Source organism: Echiichthys vipera (genome assembly GCF_963691815.1).
Source record: "Echiichthys vipera genome assembly, chromosome: 23".
NCBI lineage: Eukaryota > Metazoa > Chordata > Actinopteri > Perciformes > Trachinidae > Echiichthys > Echiichthys vipera.
This window is the reverse complement of record NC_139848.1, coordinates 8,309,568-8,326,569: the sequence shown is the minus strand read 5'-3', so window position 1 is coordinate 8,326,569 and position 17,002 is coordinate 8,309,568. Positions and strand designations below refer to the sequence as shown.

The 17,002-nt window shown below is 40.8% G+C and overlaps 1 protein-coding gene across 1 annotated transcript in view; it reads left to right on the top strand.

The window, feature by feature from the left end:
• Positions 1–17,002, top strand: part of LOC310964561 (interleukin-1 receptor accessory protein-like 1) — a gene marked incomplete at its 3' end in the record, with an annotated part of 230,641 nt that overhangs the window by 14,857 nt on the left and 198,782 nt on the right. Inside the window, exon 2 of the mRNA XM_083937738.1 lies at positions 1,510–1,603. Coding sequence (XP_083793864.1) covers positions 1,522–1,603 — 82 coding nt within the window. The 5' untranslated portion in view covers positions 1,510–1,521. The remainder of the gene's footprint in view (positions 1–1,509; positions 1,604–17,002) is intronic.

The window sequence follows — 17,002 nt, the reverse complement described above, 5'->3', positions numbered from 1 at the left end:
CATGAGCTTTTCTGCCTGATTGGCTGGAGTGTGCATTAATATCAGATGAACCACATCTCTCGTTGCAGCCAGAACTAATATCAGCGATAACCTACTTTAAGCATTCAACTAATATTCATTACAAGGCTGACAAAGATATTGATAGGATAAAATTCTAATTAAAAGCTTGTGTCGCTGTGTGATGTGAATAAACAATATTTCAATCATTGGCTTGGGTATGGTGGTAAGATAAATCGACTTTCATGTCCCCATTCTACACAATAAAACATCTTAACAACAATGACAACTGACAATGGTGACATATTGCACAACCTGCACGGTCAATATCCCGCATTACATGTAAGTGTTGGCAATTTTTATGGACAGAGACGGGAACAAATGTTATAAATAGTGTAAACTACTACATTGTTGTTATGAGAGATATAGCACGTTACTACACATTGGACCTCATACAGCAACATTCTCAAATCCAGATGCACTTAAGCTGCTCTAGCCCATGTGTGCTGAATGATGAATCCCACTTGATCGTAATGGTTTATTAGCATATGGTAATGCCCCCTAAACACTGTATAGGCAGGTGTTGTACCGTGTGCAGATTGGAGAGAGTTTAGAGAGTGAAACAAAGTAAACATGTTATGTTCCAGAGTGTCAGTACTGGTGTTACCCAAAAATAAAATAAAAAGTATATTAAAGGGATACTTTAGCCATTTCAATCTGTGATTCCGGGCTCCCTCCACCAATGCTCATTAAAAATATTTAAAAAAGAAAATCACACATGTAAAGGCAAAGTGAGAAATATTGGGCTACATATTAAAAGTAATAAAATATATTTATGAATATTAATTAATGTGTGTAGACAGTATTTGCAAAAAAAAAGGTATAAACGGGTATGAAACAAAGACTTTTTTTTCAGTTTTCAGACCCAAAAAATCTGATAACACTGCTTTGGCACTGTTATCCACCCTCTCATATTCTGCAATTTCCCAGCTTGGGATCAATAAAGTATTTCTATTCTATTCTATTCTATATATAGCACCCCTGTATAAATAGATGTATGTTAACAAAATGATTTCCTGATCCTAGTGGGGACCTGATTATGTCATGTTGACTGGGAGAGAAGTTGGATTAGTGTTGCAGGTAGTTGACAAAGCTGCAAAGCCAGGTTCATCTTGATAGAAATGCTTCTTGACAGTTGTATCATCAACAGCCTTCCCTGATTATACAGCAAGTCCCTGAAAAGCCACTGGTATAAATAAAGCAGAAGCCAGAAAAACATACTCAGAATCTGCACATAGGGTGCTGGATCTTTTCCAACTGAACTTAGCTATTGTAAAAGTTTTGTAGTTATTGGCTCATAACTTGAAGCGTCTTTTATATATAAGCTTTGATGTAAATCTCCTGCCAAAATCATTATCTCTTTTTATTTATTTATTCATTTTTTTATGTGTTGGATGGATATTCACAAGCTGTCTCAACACATTATTAACTCAAGCTTTTGTTTCCTTGTAGGACTGGTGAAAAATGAAAGCTCCCATTCCTCTTCTGATCCTGCTTCATGCCGTTGTGGTCCATTGTCTGAAAGTGGTGTCGAAGAGAGGCTCAGGTAAGTCTTTTTACAACTGCTGTATCTTCCTTTTATTGTAACGATAGATCCGATAAAGTGTCCCATATATTAACAGCTACATTAATTAGTACAAGTTTGAATCCCTGGAAGATTTCAAGGCTCTTGTTTTTGCCTGAAAGCACACATTGTGTTTCAGTCAACAGCAGGGGGATCACATGTCCTCGAGCTGTTGTATTTGGAGACTCCAATATGTTCGTTGTTGATCAGCCGTTGCATTTGACTTTTGCGTTGTCCGTCGTTTTGACAAACAGGGTCGTAAAAAGTTCTGTCATAATCTATGAGTATCCACCATTGAATTGAAAAAAAAGACATATTAAATAGCATTTTATTATAATTAATTCATTGTTTCTTAATTAATATGCAGTACAAGCTTATAGATTATGCATGTATAAGGGCATGGAGAGAAGAGATCAGACACTGACCATGCCGTCAACACATGAAGCACATGAATAATTTTTTCCCCCGTAGTGACAGCGGAGAGGCCACGCTATTTGACACAATTAATTGTTTCCACAAGAGCACCATATTACTAACCTTTAACCCGCCAGATGGATGGTTTTGCATTTGCTTGGCATATCCATCTTGGAACTCTTGTTTGGAGATCTTTTGGGAAGGGGCGAAAACACTGGTTGCTGATTGTATAAACCATCTGTCTATCACCAACATACGGGCCAAATCTACCAATCAGATCAACAAAGCGTATCACATGCTCACAGCGTTGGGGCAAAGCACAGAAAGTAAACATGTCAGTAAAGGATATTTGCTGTTTGTGTAACGCAAATTTACGGATAAAAGGCACAATTCCAGGGGCCTGGTCCATATTTTAATAGAACGATCCAAGAGAAAGAAGCCTTAGCAGCTTGATCCATAGCTTCGCTCATCCGTGGAACAGACGCTTTTACACAGCACACTTAAACCTGAGTAACCAGACTGATCTGCGAGGAAAATACAATGGAGCTCGGACACTATTGAATGAATGAGTGAGCCAATCACAAAGCACTTTCAATATTAGAATGCCCCCATGGCCTATATATACTGTATATATGAATATCTAAGTATTTACGTGGTTGTGGCAATAATGTCGCATGGCTACCCAGACTCAAAAACAATCACTTTCTACACGAGAATAGATGCAAGGTAGAGGGACAATCCATATTGGGTAACATGAAACATAGAGGAAGTCTTTTGCAGTCTTTTTTGACTAGAGGCTGCTTGCGTCTGGGTTTGTACCCATGCATATTAGACACAGGTGCAGGAATGGCCCAAGGCTCATCAAAGGGTTTTCTGCTTCTCCAGCAGAAGTCCCTACGGGTTATCTCATCGGATGCTTCATGAGCCATTGCCCGGGGCAAGGATTTGAAACGTGTCCACTGATAAATGAGCACCCCATCGGATCCAGACCTCCGTCCTTTGTTCCTCCTCTTTTAGGTTGTACGGCTTTATTAGAAGCCATGCTGGTCGCAAGTTAGAGCACTATTGTAAAAGGGATTCCGGGCAATAAAACCCACTTTAAAATAACAATGCTTTCATTTTTTTTTATGGAATAGAAAGAAACAGCAGGAAGGTGAATATCTTGGTGTCATAGAAGGAGTATTTTTCAAAGAAAGATTTCTCCGGGTTTCTTTTTGTTTATGAGATAGCATTTTCCATTTGGTTTGGTCATGTTTCTATTGCAGAATGGTCTAATTTAAAACCTCACTTGCAGTATAGCTTTCTCGCATCACCTGACACTATTTCCATGGATACACTTAACTGAGGAACGGCCTATTCATGCAGGTTCTAACAATGTGAGAATTTAAGCTTTGGTTGAGTTATGCTGGTGTAAAGGTTTTGCTTATAATCTACTTTCAGAGCTAAATACTTTTGCATTAATTCAATTTAAATTAGAAGCCTTTAAATCTAGCTTTTTTCCCTCCAGTTTCTTGTGAAACATATTGGAATCCAGTTAAAATTGATCAGACAAATTACTAATTTGATCTCTAAGAAAAGTTAACTGAGCTGTTTCAAACTGTAAACATGTTGTGTCGTCATCCGTACCTTTTTGTTGAAATGAATTCACAGTAGACAATCGAACCTGTTAGTGTCAGCCCATTTAAGGTAATTAAACAGCTTGATTGACTCCCTCAGGTACAATGAATCCACTATCTCACTTGCTTTCCCCTTTCTCTGGGATCACACTCACACGCAAACATTAGAAACTCCCTGAGCAGGGCTGCACGTGCACAGCTATTATCTGGAGATGATTAAAAAAACACCCACCTTTGAGTAATGCTTTGTCTGCATTTGTACTCAGGGTGCAACAGTGCAAAAACATACAACGCATACAATCCATACTAACCCACAGTATGTATAAGTAGGAGAACATATCCATTTGTCCTGTGCTGTGGTCCCTCTGTGTTAGAATGCTGATTTGGCCTGAATGCTTGGGCGAACAGAATAATTATATTTTTGCTTAATACAGCACATCAAATCAGATGGTGAAGTTAAACCCCCCTCGTGGATGCTCCTACAATGTTGTATTCAGTCAGTGATGTTCAATGCATGATGTACAATTAAATCCAGGAGATATTTTGATGATATTGATATTGTTCTGCTAGAAAATGTAAATTTAGAAGTTGGCATACCCCAACTTTTGGCGAAAAACACCCAAACTGGGTGATAAGGAAATTTGTTTGGTCACTGAATTATCAAAAGTGAATTGAATCTCTGTCTGGATTTAATTCATCCATGGACAAAGTCCAGCTTTGTTGGTCTATTTCTTGTGTACTTGGTATTCTAGGTTATTTCTCTGTTGCTGTTATGGTCTTAAACACACAATCAGCTCTCTTGTTTGTCACTTTTTTTGTGCCGTACTATACAGTAGACGCTTGGAAGAGTTGTACGAGAAAGTCCTTAAAAGTGCCACTTTGGTTACTTGGCAGTGGGCTTTCTGCCCACCACACAGCTGCATTTGAATTGATATGAAATAGAAACTTAGGTTATGTTAGGTCTCACTTTTGACTCTCTGAAGTAATAACTATGCATTTATTATTTTTCTCACCTCTGAACATGGATTACAATCAGAGTGAGAGGGAGCTTCGAAGAGTACTGAATATGACTTTTGGCAGCCATGAATACAGAATAGTATGAAAAGGGCATGGACACACACTGTAAAAGGGACTAACCTGAACATTTCCTAAAAACTGTGGTAGTTTCAGCCGACAGGCGTATTCCTGGAGGGGATCAGGACTGCGGTATGAGTATCTGTGCGTGTGTGTATCTGTGTGTTCGCAGCTAATATCGTGTACTACTGGACCCAACAGCCTAATTTCTTTTGTGTGACTGTTTGCTCAAGGAACTCTTGTGACTAGGTGACTTTTTTGGTCAACATGACAGTGCAGTGTGCTAGCCAACAGTAATTAACTACACTGAATGCCTTTGTAAACTTCTTATCTTCTGGGATTCAGTGTGTTACTCAGCTCCCCATACTACCCAGGCATCAGGAGTTGCTGTTATCCCACAGGGATTAACTGCAACGCTTCTTGCTTATGAGCCGTTTTACAGCATGTCTATTGATGACATACTCTCTGTTTTAAGGATCGGACCGGCTGTCTGTCTGTTTTTTCCACATGGGCCAATTTTGAGCTCTGGCTTTCTTTTTTCTGGCCAAAGTGTGAATAATATTCAGTGAATTTCCTCCGAGTCCATGCATGATTTAATTTTTGCTGTTCATCTGATTTGTAAGAAAACTGAAAAATATTGCATTTATGCCCCAAATCCACACAGTAGTTAGGAAACCACTCTAAAATAGCGCTGTCAAAAGTTTCTCTATTTTTCACGGTTAATTTCCAATGAGACAAACCAGGGACACTTTCACTGTCAGCCACCGACCATTTACCATACCCCTGTGGACCCTGCAGGGACAATCGCTCTGTCTGTTCCGAACAATGGCTTGTCAATTTTTTTTTAAAATACAAGCAGCTTTTCAGCTTTTTAGGTCTACTAATTGGTTGGCTCAGCATTTAAAGTTTGCTTGCTGCATGCAGGAAAACATTTCTATTTGATATTCTCTCAGTCATCCCTTACCACAACTCTTAACACACATCCCTCCAGTGGTCGCCGCTGACAGTTGTAGATACACACTCATATTCCTTGACATTGATTGAGATAAATCTAGCCTCTCTCCTCCCCTCTGCTGTACAGTCATTAGTCCCCATTCTTCTCCAGACATTGATGAGTCCCCAGACAAATGATGCTTACTCTTTCAGCAGTCTCCCAGTAATTCCAGCAATACATGACACATAACACTCACTCTGGAATGGATTCTGTATTCCTAAAATGGAATCCCTTCCTCTGCTGCTAGTTTCTATTAAAGATGGACCGAAGTCCCCGTGTGTCACTCTGATGAAGAGTAGCTGTAAATAAAACACGTCACCACAACAAGACCTTGGTTCCCATTAGAGAGCAGATGCTCATCATCCCTCTCTCCCCATGTATTTATCTACTGCCGCCACAGTAGGTCCACAGCATATATTTTTCCCTCTCTTCCTGGACTTTCTGCTCTTGCAGGAGGAAGAATCAAGGACATCCTGACAGTCAGTTAGATTTACAGTCTTCACACCCGTCGCAACGCGCAACTCCGGGAGGACGTCATTATTAATATGTCAGTTAAAGCATAGAATCTTCCCAACATATTAATGGGGCTACTTCTCAATTTTTGCCAGTAATAGGGCTCCTCTTAATTGGACAAGACAGTGATTCCTAACAGGGGACGTCAGCACACGGCACAAATTCAATTATGGCAAGCCGTTTGACTTTGTAATTGATATTAAAGGACGTTAAATATGGCAGGAAGCTTTCAGCAAGAACTTTGAGGGAGAGAAGGGGCACAGCAGTTCTACTGTGTCAGTTTTTTTTACAGATGAAAACGACAGAATGTCAGATCATTCTTAAAGTAATACAAAAATGCATTGATATTAATAGAAGTGCCATCAGATTGACCATACAGCACTTGAGGTTGTGATAACAGCTTCGGATGTAAAGGCTTAAAATGAAGTTTAAAAATCCAGGAAATTTAAGCTGGGATTGAAATCTGAAATTCAAGCTCCCTACTCTCTCACTCCATCACACACACACACACACACACACACACACACACACACACACACACAGAGGCATACATGCGTGCATACCCGCGGTTCATCTTCCCTCGGTCAATACCGCATACCTGCCACAAATGTTGAATGATTGCCTCCACTGCACCGGCTGTTCATTGCGGGGGAGATTGATCACACACATGATATTAGAAATGAAATGGCTTGCCACATGGAGTTGTTTTCCCTCCCGCCGCTCGGACAGCAAGAGAAAAATCGAGGCAGGGAGGGAGAAGCACCTCAACAAGTGTGCCAGATATAGGCCTCTTGACAACTGGGGTTACTTTGGATATGTGTTCCAGGTTGGAGACACATGCCATAGCCCTCCGCTGATGGATGACGATCAATCACCTGATTTATGAGCAGAATGGTCTCCCCGTGGCCTGTTTCCTGACCTGTAATAATGTTACTACACCACAACAATTGATAAAAATGCCAGGGAAGGGTGTAGAGGGCTGCAGCTGAGTAAAGATACGAATGCAGCTGTAGGTCGAGGCGTTTAAAGCTCAAACGCTCTGTAGGTGCTTCTGTGTATGGATCAAAGACACATCAGTTTAGTCCTTTTTTATTTATTTGGTGCATTTAGGTTTAAGGCACTGTCTGTAGTAAAAATGTCACCCATAGGCGTATGAAGCCTATGGGATGATTGGATTTACTGAAATCCAGATTTGGGAAATGGGTTGGAAGTGTGGGTGGAGCTAATCGGTTCAAGCACCTGTCAATCAAGCAGATATGTCCTCAAACACACTTTAAGTGCAGGGTAGCATGTTTTTCAGTGCGGTTTTATTGATTAAAAAAATATTTTATCCGCCCCCTTTAAAGAATTGGGATTTATTTACTCCTAAATTTAAGTTATTGTTGTAAATACAAGGCTATAAAACGGAACTTTCTCACGCTTTGAGTAAAAAAATGAAAGGGTTAAGAAACACTACAGCTTTCTTCCCACCTTTATGTGTTACCCTTTTCTCTATCTGTTCATTGTCTCTGAACCTTAACTGTCTGCAGGCGCTCAACATTAGATACAATATATTGCATTATCTCCAGTTTAATTTTTCCCTCTGAAAGATAATAGGTTCATTTCAGGCTCCCTTAGCAAATTATGCAGCCCACTTTAACAGCTGGGGCAGTTGGTACCAATTTGAGCGATTATATGTGTGGATGATAATGAGCTTTAGTCCGAAAGAGGATTTAAACATGGAGAAGGCTGGCCACTACTTAAGTTAAGAAAATCTGCCTCTCCGGTTTAAGGAAGTGGACTTTAGGGAAAGTAAAATTCCCTGAAGGAAAAAAAGAAAAACTGTGTAAATGATAAGTAAATAAGTAACATCTGTAATAAGGTCACGGCAATTTGGACATGTACAGTAATGGTCCCAGAAATTATTTTAATTCCCCTCGACTGCTTGGTTCTCACAAAACTGAGCAATGGGGGGGGGGGGATCAAGCTGTTTCTCTGTGCTATGCAAATGGTCTGGAGTCGGCGATGGGCCTGGACTCAAATAAATCACATATTCTAACCTGGGGGCTGCAATCCATAATCCATGAGGGCATTCCCCCTCGCCCTGTATGTATCCATCTATCACGCAGGCTTGTGTTTGTGTATTTCATTTCTTACTTTAATCACAATTGAGATGGAAGTTTGCTCCTTTCAGTTTTATCTTCAATCTAAAGACCTTGCCCGTCTTCTTGTTTGAACCCGACATTTCTCCTCAACCTCCTGTGCACAAAAAGCGATAGTTATTGCTGCCATTGATTGGCTACATTCTCCTGGAGGCCAGACAGAATCACTAGGCAGTCAGATAGATGTCTCACAGAGTAATTAAACCAATGTCTAATCTCATAATCATCATTCGTTTTTAAGTGGTTTAAACCAAGAGTCTGTTTTTACTAACAAAAAAAACCCTGACCTATTTATTTATGTAAGAACCTCTTTCCACAGCAGCATCTGTGATTTCTGTTTGCAAATCTAATTTGAAAATACTACCTCTCATAATAAGTATGCCGGAAACTAAATGATATGCTTCGCCTATAAATTACACACCTGCAGTATGTTTGAATGAAGTGAGATTGAGCTAAATGATAGTTAGATCCTTTCTCGATAAAAAGGTCTATCTTGAGAAGTGAGAGCAGACCCTCCTCCTGTAAAAAAAAAAATAAGTATTGAGTTTTTTTCCCCTTCTGTCATTTGTGGAAATCGGACAAACTGGTAATTTGATTTCCACTTGTCTGAGCCTCTGCGATCTCTGCTTCATTCTCTTTATTTCCAGTGTTGCGACTCTTAGAGTACATTGGTTTTCTATTGATTGAAGAGCTAACTTTGTTTTGGGCTGATGAAACTCACTTAAGTTTGATTTTCGGGGGGGGTCATGTCATTTTGCAACTTTATCAGCCTATGTAATTTACCTCAGACTTCACCTGCCTGTCTTCCAACTTCGAGTACAAGGATTTTCAAAGCACACCCCTCCTGAAAAATGACAAAAGATTGGCAGCTGTACGTCCAAAAACATGTCAGATGAGCCATTCTCACTTAAAAGAAATATCTAGTTCCACATCACACTTCTAAAGATACTTTCCTCCATTATGAAGAGCATGCATTATTTTCTTTTAGCCGTCTGTGTTCAGCAGAATTCATTGTATAACCAAGGATATAAAGCTTTACTCAGGGATCATTTCTTTTGATTGATAGCTTGGGCCAAAAGATGAGATTTTCACCTTTTTTTTTTTTTTGTCCACACCACTGCCACTGCTACACACAAACACGCACACACTGACACAAACACACACACACACACACAAACACACAATGGTGTTTTGTTGCCATAACAACATAGTTTGAGGTGGTTCCTGTCCATGTGCAGGAATGGAAGGTGTGCTTGTAATTTTTAAGGTGATGGATTGGAAGATAAGTAAATCAATGGGAAAGAAGATTCATACAGTAGTGCACGGATTATCAAGCTTTCTATACTAAGCAGGGATGTGGATTATAGACAGCTGCCCAGTACAGTTATGAGTATGTTCTTTTCCACAAACAGAGAGAGGGAGTGGTGACACAAGAGGGATCCTCAAAACCAATACTTATTCACTTTTTCCATTAAAGCTGAAGTTGGTAGCATTTGCTGAAACTGTTACTATATCCTGGCAGCACAATGAGACAGACAGTCTGTGAAAAGTCAATGTATCTCTACCTCTCTCTGTTTTCTCTGAATGTTATCTGCTAGATTCCACCACGCCTGACCAACAACCAATCAGAGCCGACCCAGTGTCAATGGCTGCTCGTGCTGATTGTGATTACTGATTAAACTGTGAAACTACAAATCAATAACTCAAATATGAATCAAGCTCGTTTGTGACCGAAAACCAGTTGAGCCTAAACCAAGCCCCGCCCACCAGTCGACCAGCGGGACAAAGTTTCTCACGTTACAGCTTAACAGTACACTAAAATCAGTTAGCAAGAAATTTGGCAATAGCTGATGCCCTTAGGAGCAAACAGAAAGGACTCTGGGAGCAGACTGGAACAGGTGATGGAGGTAGAAATACATGATTTTTTTCACAGATTGTCTGTCTCATTGTGCTCTCAGGATATAGTGACAGTTTCAGCAAATTAAAAACAAAAAACCAAACATATTTATCTTAGAAAGTTACCAACTTCAGCTTAAGGAGACTTTTTAGGGACCGCTGCACCATGGAAAACGAGGGCCATGTGACCGATTTAGGAGCCAGTGCTAGCAAAGCTTCTCACTGGCTCAGATTACCTTCTTACAGTCAAGTAAGCGAGTTTACCGACAAGTCACCAATGTGTGCTTCCAACTTGCTCCGAGTTCCTTGACCTGAGATACACTGTGTTTCTCTTAAAGTCTATCTCCTTAATTAAATGCAGACACTAGATAAAGAGAACCCCTATAAATGCTAGGTATGAGACTGCATGATCAGACATTATTATCCAGATAATGTATCCAGACACACATGTTATGTATGGAAACTGTAGGATGGGATGACTCATTTTCTATTCAACCATTTGACCTTGTAAACCAATTATTTGAGTGCTGGGACTGGAGTGGGAAAAATCCGAATGTGTTTGAAAATGTCACTAGATGGGAGGTTTGTGGCCTTTTCCTGCCTTCAGTGTAGTCATTTGTGAAAGAAACCGCATGAATTGCGTTTTTTAATTAGCCTACCCACGCACAATGAGGCTGTGGTCGCTTGAGAGGTGAAGTTTTGTAAATGCAGGAAGCCTCCCAACAACGTAGCATTTGATGAGGCTGTCAAGCTCTCTCGCGTCAGCCAGGCACTCAGCGTGTGGCCTTTTTCAATGCTCCTTTATTGGCAAGTTTGAACACATCCTCTCTCACTGTGTTCATTCCCTGTTCAGTCTCACTGTCGCTCAGTGGCAGCTAAGAACAAAAAACACTACTCTCTTGTTCTCTTTGTACATTTACTTTTCCTTTGGCTTTTTCCTTTTTCCCATTCTTTTTTTAGTCAAACTGGGATTGGTCAAAGCACAATCAACCTATTTCTGCAACAAGCAGAGGCGCAGTGAATCCTTACAGGTCTCAAGGGAGTCCTGCCAAGTTTTGGGCTTTTCAGTTTTCTTTTTTTTTGTGCAAGGGGGAAAGGATGTAAGCTCGCTTGCCGAGTTCTGCGCCTTTGTTGGTTGCAGAAGACTGACGCACTGCAGGAGTTCTGGAAACAAACCAGGTTGACTCTGTTCTCCAGGCCCTGGCTGCTTTTCTCATCACTGGTGGTGAAGATACAAGCAGGTCCCATTCAAATTCAACTGCTTAGCGTTTTTATTATAATTAGCCAGGAATCGCCTGGTATTCCCCCCATAGGAAAGTAATTGCATCCAAAGCCAAAGTACCTATTGTTTGGGAAGAGAAATGCTACTTTAATTAAGGCGAACCATTTGCTTTTTAAAAATCCACTCTGCTCAAAATTAACTATCTCCTGTATGCATGCCTTGTAATTTGCACAATTTACAGTGAAGTTCCGTCACATATTACATGTTTATTGCCTGCGTTTGATGTGGCGCATGGTTGAAATATTTAAGACCTCTTATTTACGATCCTCCAGGGCCCAAAAAAAATGGTAAAAGATGGCGGTTGATTTCCCTGCAGTGCAATGATCGATAAATTCTACATATTAATTAAGTTCCACTGTCATCTCCAAGGCCTCTCCCAGGCATAAGCTTCTCTGGTTTCTCCTCAGCCAATCACAGCGTGGCGTGGTGCTGCACAGCCTCCCCCACAGCTCCAGTGTGCTGATGAAATGCACATATGTACAGAGGTGCTGCATTATGGGTGTGTTTCTCAGTGAGGCTTGAGGGGGGGAGGGGACGTGCATCATCATTGGTAATTTACAAGAGTGTCTTTCATTTATATCTTTTATATGACACAAAATGGCAGCTCTGTAAACGTGAAAAGTTCTCATCAGGGAATCAAACAGCCATGAAATGCTTTTACAGCCCTGGTGGCCTTCTGAAACGATTAGATTCTATTAACCTGTGGAACATAAATAAGACAGATTGAGATCAGATTTTCGGTCCTGAAGATGCACACAACTTGCTTCTAATACCTATTTCTTAGCGGTGGAAAAAAAAGGAGACATGTAGAGGGAGTGACTGTCATCACAGAAAGAGCCTCTTAAGTCAAAACACAAGCTTTCTGGTTGGAGGCAGTTGAAGTACTGTAGAGTTTACCTTCGTTGTGACAGTACAGAGGCTGCAGCATCCAAAGAGCTTCAAGTCTCTATTAGCATCTCCTGCTCACTGAGAGGCACTACAGATGTTAGTAGGCGTTGCATATCTGTATCCTGCTAGTAGCCAAGCAACACAGCACACCACAACCACACATTCCCAATTGTTTCCACACTCTCAGCACATCGCCTCACACAATCCAGCTCTAAGAAACAAGATTAAAAATTCTTCTCTCTTTGCAACCTTTGCCTGCCGTTGTGCGTGTGATCTTGCCAGAGGGTAATTAAACTGTTTCTGCTCCGATCAGCCTCTCAGGGAAGTTTCCCCCCTTCGTATATCATCTGACATCAAAAACTCTTTAAATAAATTGCTGTATAAAAATGCAATGTTCAGGCAAACCAATTAAGTTTGATTCTTGAAGAGCTAGCCTCTGAGCATGTATAATGAGGCCCATAGCTTAACTGTGAAGTCTGCTAGCTGCTGTTTGACAAAAGATGTTTTTGGGGGGGTTCCATTCATATAGAGCCTAATGAGTGGTGGAGATGCTATTGTTTGTCAGATGATGGAAAAGAAACGGATCAAATAGCTTGATGAATGATTAACACCCCTTTTACAAGGGCGATGACCTTACAATTTTCCCCGCACCTGCAAAGACAATTAATTAACAGTGACAGGGGTGATTATTTATAGGCAATCATTAAGCTGTTAGATTTACGTTCAACCTACGGCTTACTTGTCTTTCCAGGTTTCATGAAAATACATCTGGCAAAACAGCTGGGGAAAAGGATAACAGCAAAAAAAATGCAGTTTATGGCAATGCCATTTTGATTGTAAACAAGTCATGCGTTCCAGTTCCAGTTCACTTCCAAAATAAAAGTATCCAAATCCCATTCCAGCACCTTTCATTTACTCGCTATTGAAATTCAAATATGGCCTGATTATAATGTTTAATGTGCATGCCACCCTCAGCAATTTTAACATTGTGTGATATAGGCATTTAAAAGGCTTCCTTTTGCTGTTCGCAACGCTCTCTAAGGCTCTCTGTCATCTTTTTGTGCACCAAGTGCCTGGTCTTGAAAAACACAAGGACAGCTAAGGATTATGGTTCTGTATGTGTCTTTCATTGCCTTTTAATATGCAAATAGGAGATTAGCTTTGGAAGGAAACTGTTTGCCATGGGAGTTATTTCTACCAGGAGGGTGATGCTAAACATTCAGACTTTTTTTTTCTCCTCTCAGGATCAGACTTAACTATTTCAGCAAGAAAAGGCATCAAGGGAACTATGCAGTATCATCAGGAAGTATGTTTCCTTCATAAATTAAAAGTTCTTTAAAGTAAAGGGACGGTGTGTATCCTGTGGATGGGGGCAGCTGCTAAACGTATTTGAAGCTGTTCTGTGATCTCCTCAAAGCCACGGATTCCTTCCGCAAAGAGTAATTTTACCTTGCTGAACACAGGGGTTGCTGATCTACGGCTGCCTCGATCTGTGAGTTCATTAGTTTTGCTCGGTCATCCCCTTTAAAACGCCTAACTCACACAATAGCGCAAAGAAGACAAGCAACTTCATGCTCTGCCAGGATAAGTAACTGTTCTTGCCAAGGGAATCTGGTGGCTTTGAAAAAACCATAGAATGGCTTTAGTTACCCCTGTGTAAATTTAAACAGGGGTCTCTGACGACAAGTTACAGCTGTGAAAATATTATAAATATAGCATATACTTAAACTGATAGTGATCTTTTTTTAGGTGTCTAAAAGTTAGCCGCTGCTCCTGTCCACAGTAGAACATTGCTTAGCTTCTCCTGCCTGCTTCTCCAAACCAGGGGTGTGTCGACCGCCATCTACTGTAGGTGATACACTGATCCACACAACCCCACTTCAGAAATTCTGAACTAACCCTTTAAAGCACAGTCATTTAGCCTTGGCATTAAGAGTTAATAAATCATAGCAGGCAAAATACAAGGTTTCAGTAACATGACTGGTATTATTAATTTAAGTCAAAGGCATGTGTCGGTATTTCATTTGAGCCACATGACAAATTTAAATGACTCTCTCTGTATGGCTCAGACACATCAAACAAAATAAGAAAAACTAAATTTATGCAATTCATAGCAAAAGCCAAATGCAGCTGGGTAAATGACTTTGGTATTACACTGTCAGAAAACCATTTCAAATGTGCCATGGGAAGCAATTCCAGCATTTCTTTTGATCTCCAGTGCGGAGGGGAGGAGGAAGGATTAGGAAACATTTCATATCATGGAATTGTGATCCCAGCATTAGAGCTATACAATGCACATGCAATGTCAACATCTATAATTGAGTGATTCAAATGACCTAATTTTTTGCGTGTGGGCTACCTCTGCAGTTGTAGCTGCGTCAGAACGTTTAACCCTTTCAAAGTGTGCTTCATTGTGACCAATGTCTGATCCAAGCACCCATCTAGAACCCCCACCGAGGGGTCGCAGCTTCTTGCCGTGCCATGTTTGTTAAGTGACCCTAAACGCTGTTCACACATGAGAACAGGAGATCAAGTGACCACGACACACACATATTCTGTAGATGCTAATACACAGTCCACACTTTCAAAACTACTGTCAAGTCAACTTTTTGTTCATTCTGAAACTAAGTCAATTTAATTAAGATTGAAAGCTCACCACACTTATTAAGTCAGCATCCAGGCAACACACACACACACACACACACACACACACACCTCTGTTTGAAATATTGATTTTGTGCACACACACACATAGACGTAAGACAGTGACACATAGATGATCCAATCAAACATCCATGCTGACTGTGTACAATTGATCAGAGTATTTGCTCAGAGTTGACAACCCAGTGGGCATTCATGGCTTGTCTGACTGGCTCAGATGGGGGTTAAGGATTATTGACTGCTGGATAAAAGGAAATGGAGAAATCTGCAGAATAAAGGTTCCAAATAATCAGATTAAAACAAACAAATGACCCTGTTGAATGTATAATCAGAACAATGGAACACATGAAACACTTCCTTGGTGGACTGTACAAAAAGATGAAGTTTCATCAATGACCTTGATTTTTGTCATCGCCAATTTAAAAGGAAGACATGACAATTATCTCTTTTGCCTTTCACATATATACGTCATGCAATTTCCCACCTAATTGGTTAGTATGTAGACATTCTCCCACAAAGGTTTTGTATGCATGTCCACCCTTAATGACTTAAAGGACATTCTTGCCTTTCAGTCTTTGCTAGCCAAGGAATTGGCTGTTTTTTATATGTTCCTTGACCTCTTTCAGGTCTACAGAATGGAGTCAGTGTGTGCCCGAGCAGCCAAATTGCGTTGACAGCAGTGTTTTGCCTCTTGCTCATATGCATGACATCCACCTCTCTGACAGAGCGGCATGCCTCCGCTTTCCTTTGGTTGTCTAAGGTGGTGCCACTGAATGTTTAAACAAGCGACTGTCGACATCTCTGCGCTGTTGACTTCAGCAAACGCCTTTTTAAGTATTTGCATCTTTATCGTTGAGTTGTAAACACTTACAAACAAAACCAACAGCGGATGAAATGTGGCTCAGAGTTAATGAATACATTTTAATGGCCACTCTAGGAATGTGTTTGTTAATTTTCTGTCAGCGCAAACGCATGTGTGTGGTTTTAATGAAGCTGAATGAATTGTACATTCAGCTGCTGGTGCGTGCAGCGTGATTATGTTGAATATGCTCTCTCTGTTGTGTGGTAACAACAGTTTAAGCAAGGCTGTGTAGGTGGATGTGGGACGGGAGGAAGGGCAAAAGGAGACAAAGGCAAAGTGGAAAGTACGCAAGGCCGGGCTTCATGAATTCATTTCCCCTCTCTCCTGTGTCACAGGGACCTCGTCTGAACCCATTACGGTGGTAACAAGGTGACAGCAAGCGGTCTCGCTATGGGTTCTGGCCTCCGGAGCTGTCTGGCTGCCCATCTATGTTAATTAAGGGAGAGAATGAAAGTGGGAGGTATGGGGACACTGTTAGACAAAAACATTTAACTAGATGGTCCAGAATAAGGACAGAGTTTCACTCTTTCTCCCAAATGAGTTTGCAGCTTTGAGGTGGAGCGACATAGACAGCGATTCATGCTGAGACCCTGACTCACATAGGTGAGTGAGGTATACAAATCTCCCCACAGGCACTCAGCAGACCATGAATTATTGAGACCCTGTTAGGCTTGTCATGTTGAATTCTTTCAAGTTAGAAAGATTGGCCTGTCTCATTCCCCAAATCCATTTCCTTTACACATTATTTAAAGAACTGGTCACTGGTGCCATGCTGAAATGCCGTCCTCTCTCAACCCTGCTAATGCTTACAGATAAACCAAATCAAATGTTTTGGCGTGTTTGTCAAATGGAGAGCCAGTTTCTCCTTTCCGTCTTCCCTCTACTGTGCGAAAAGTAGCATCATCTTTCTGAGAGGGAAATGGCATTGGAGAAGTTCACTGGGAGAGCGTTTTTAGTGCAAAGTAAGTGGGCGATCAGGAGATGTCATCAATTCCGATGCATGCCAGTTGCCACGGAAACAGAAGTGGAGAGGCTTTTCT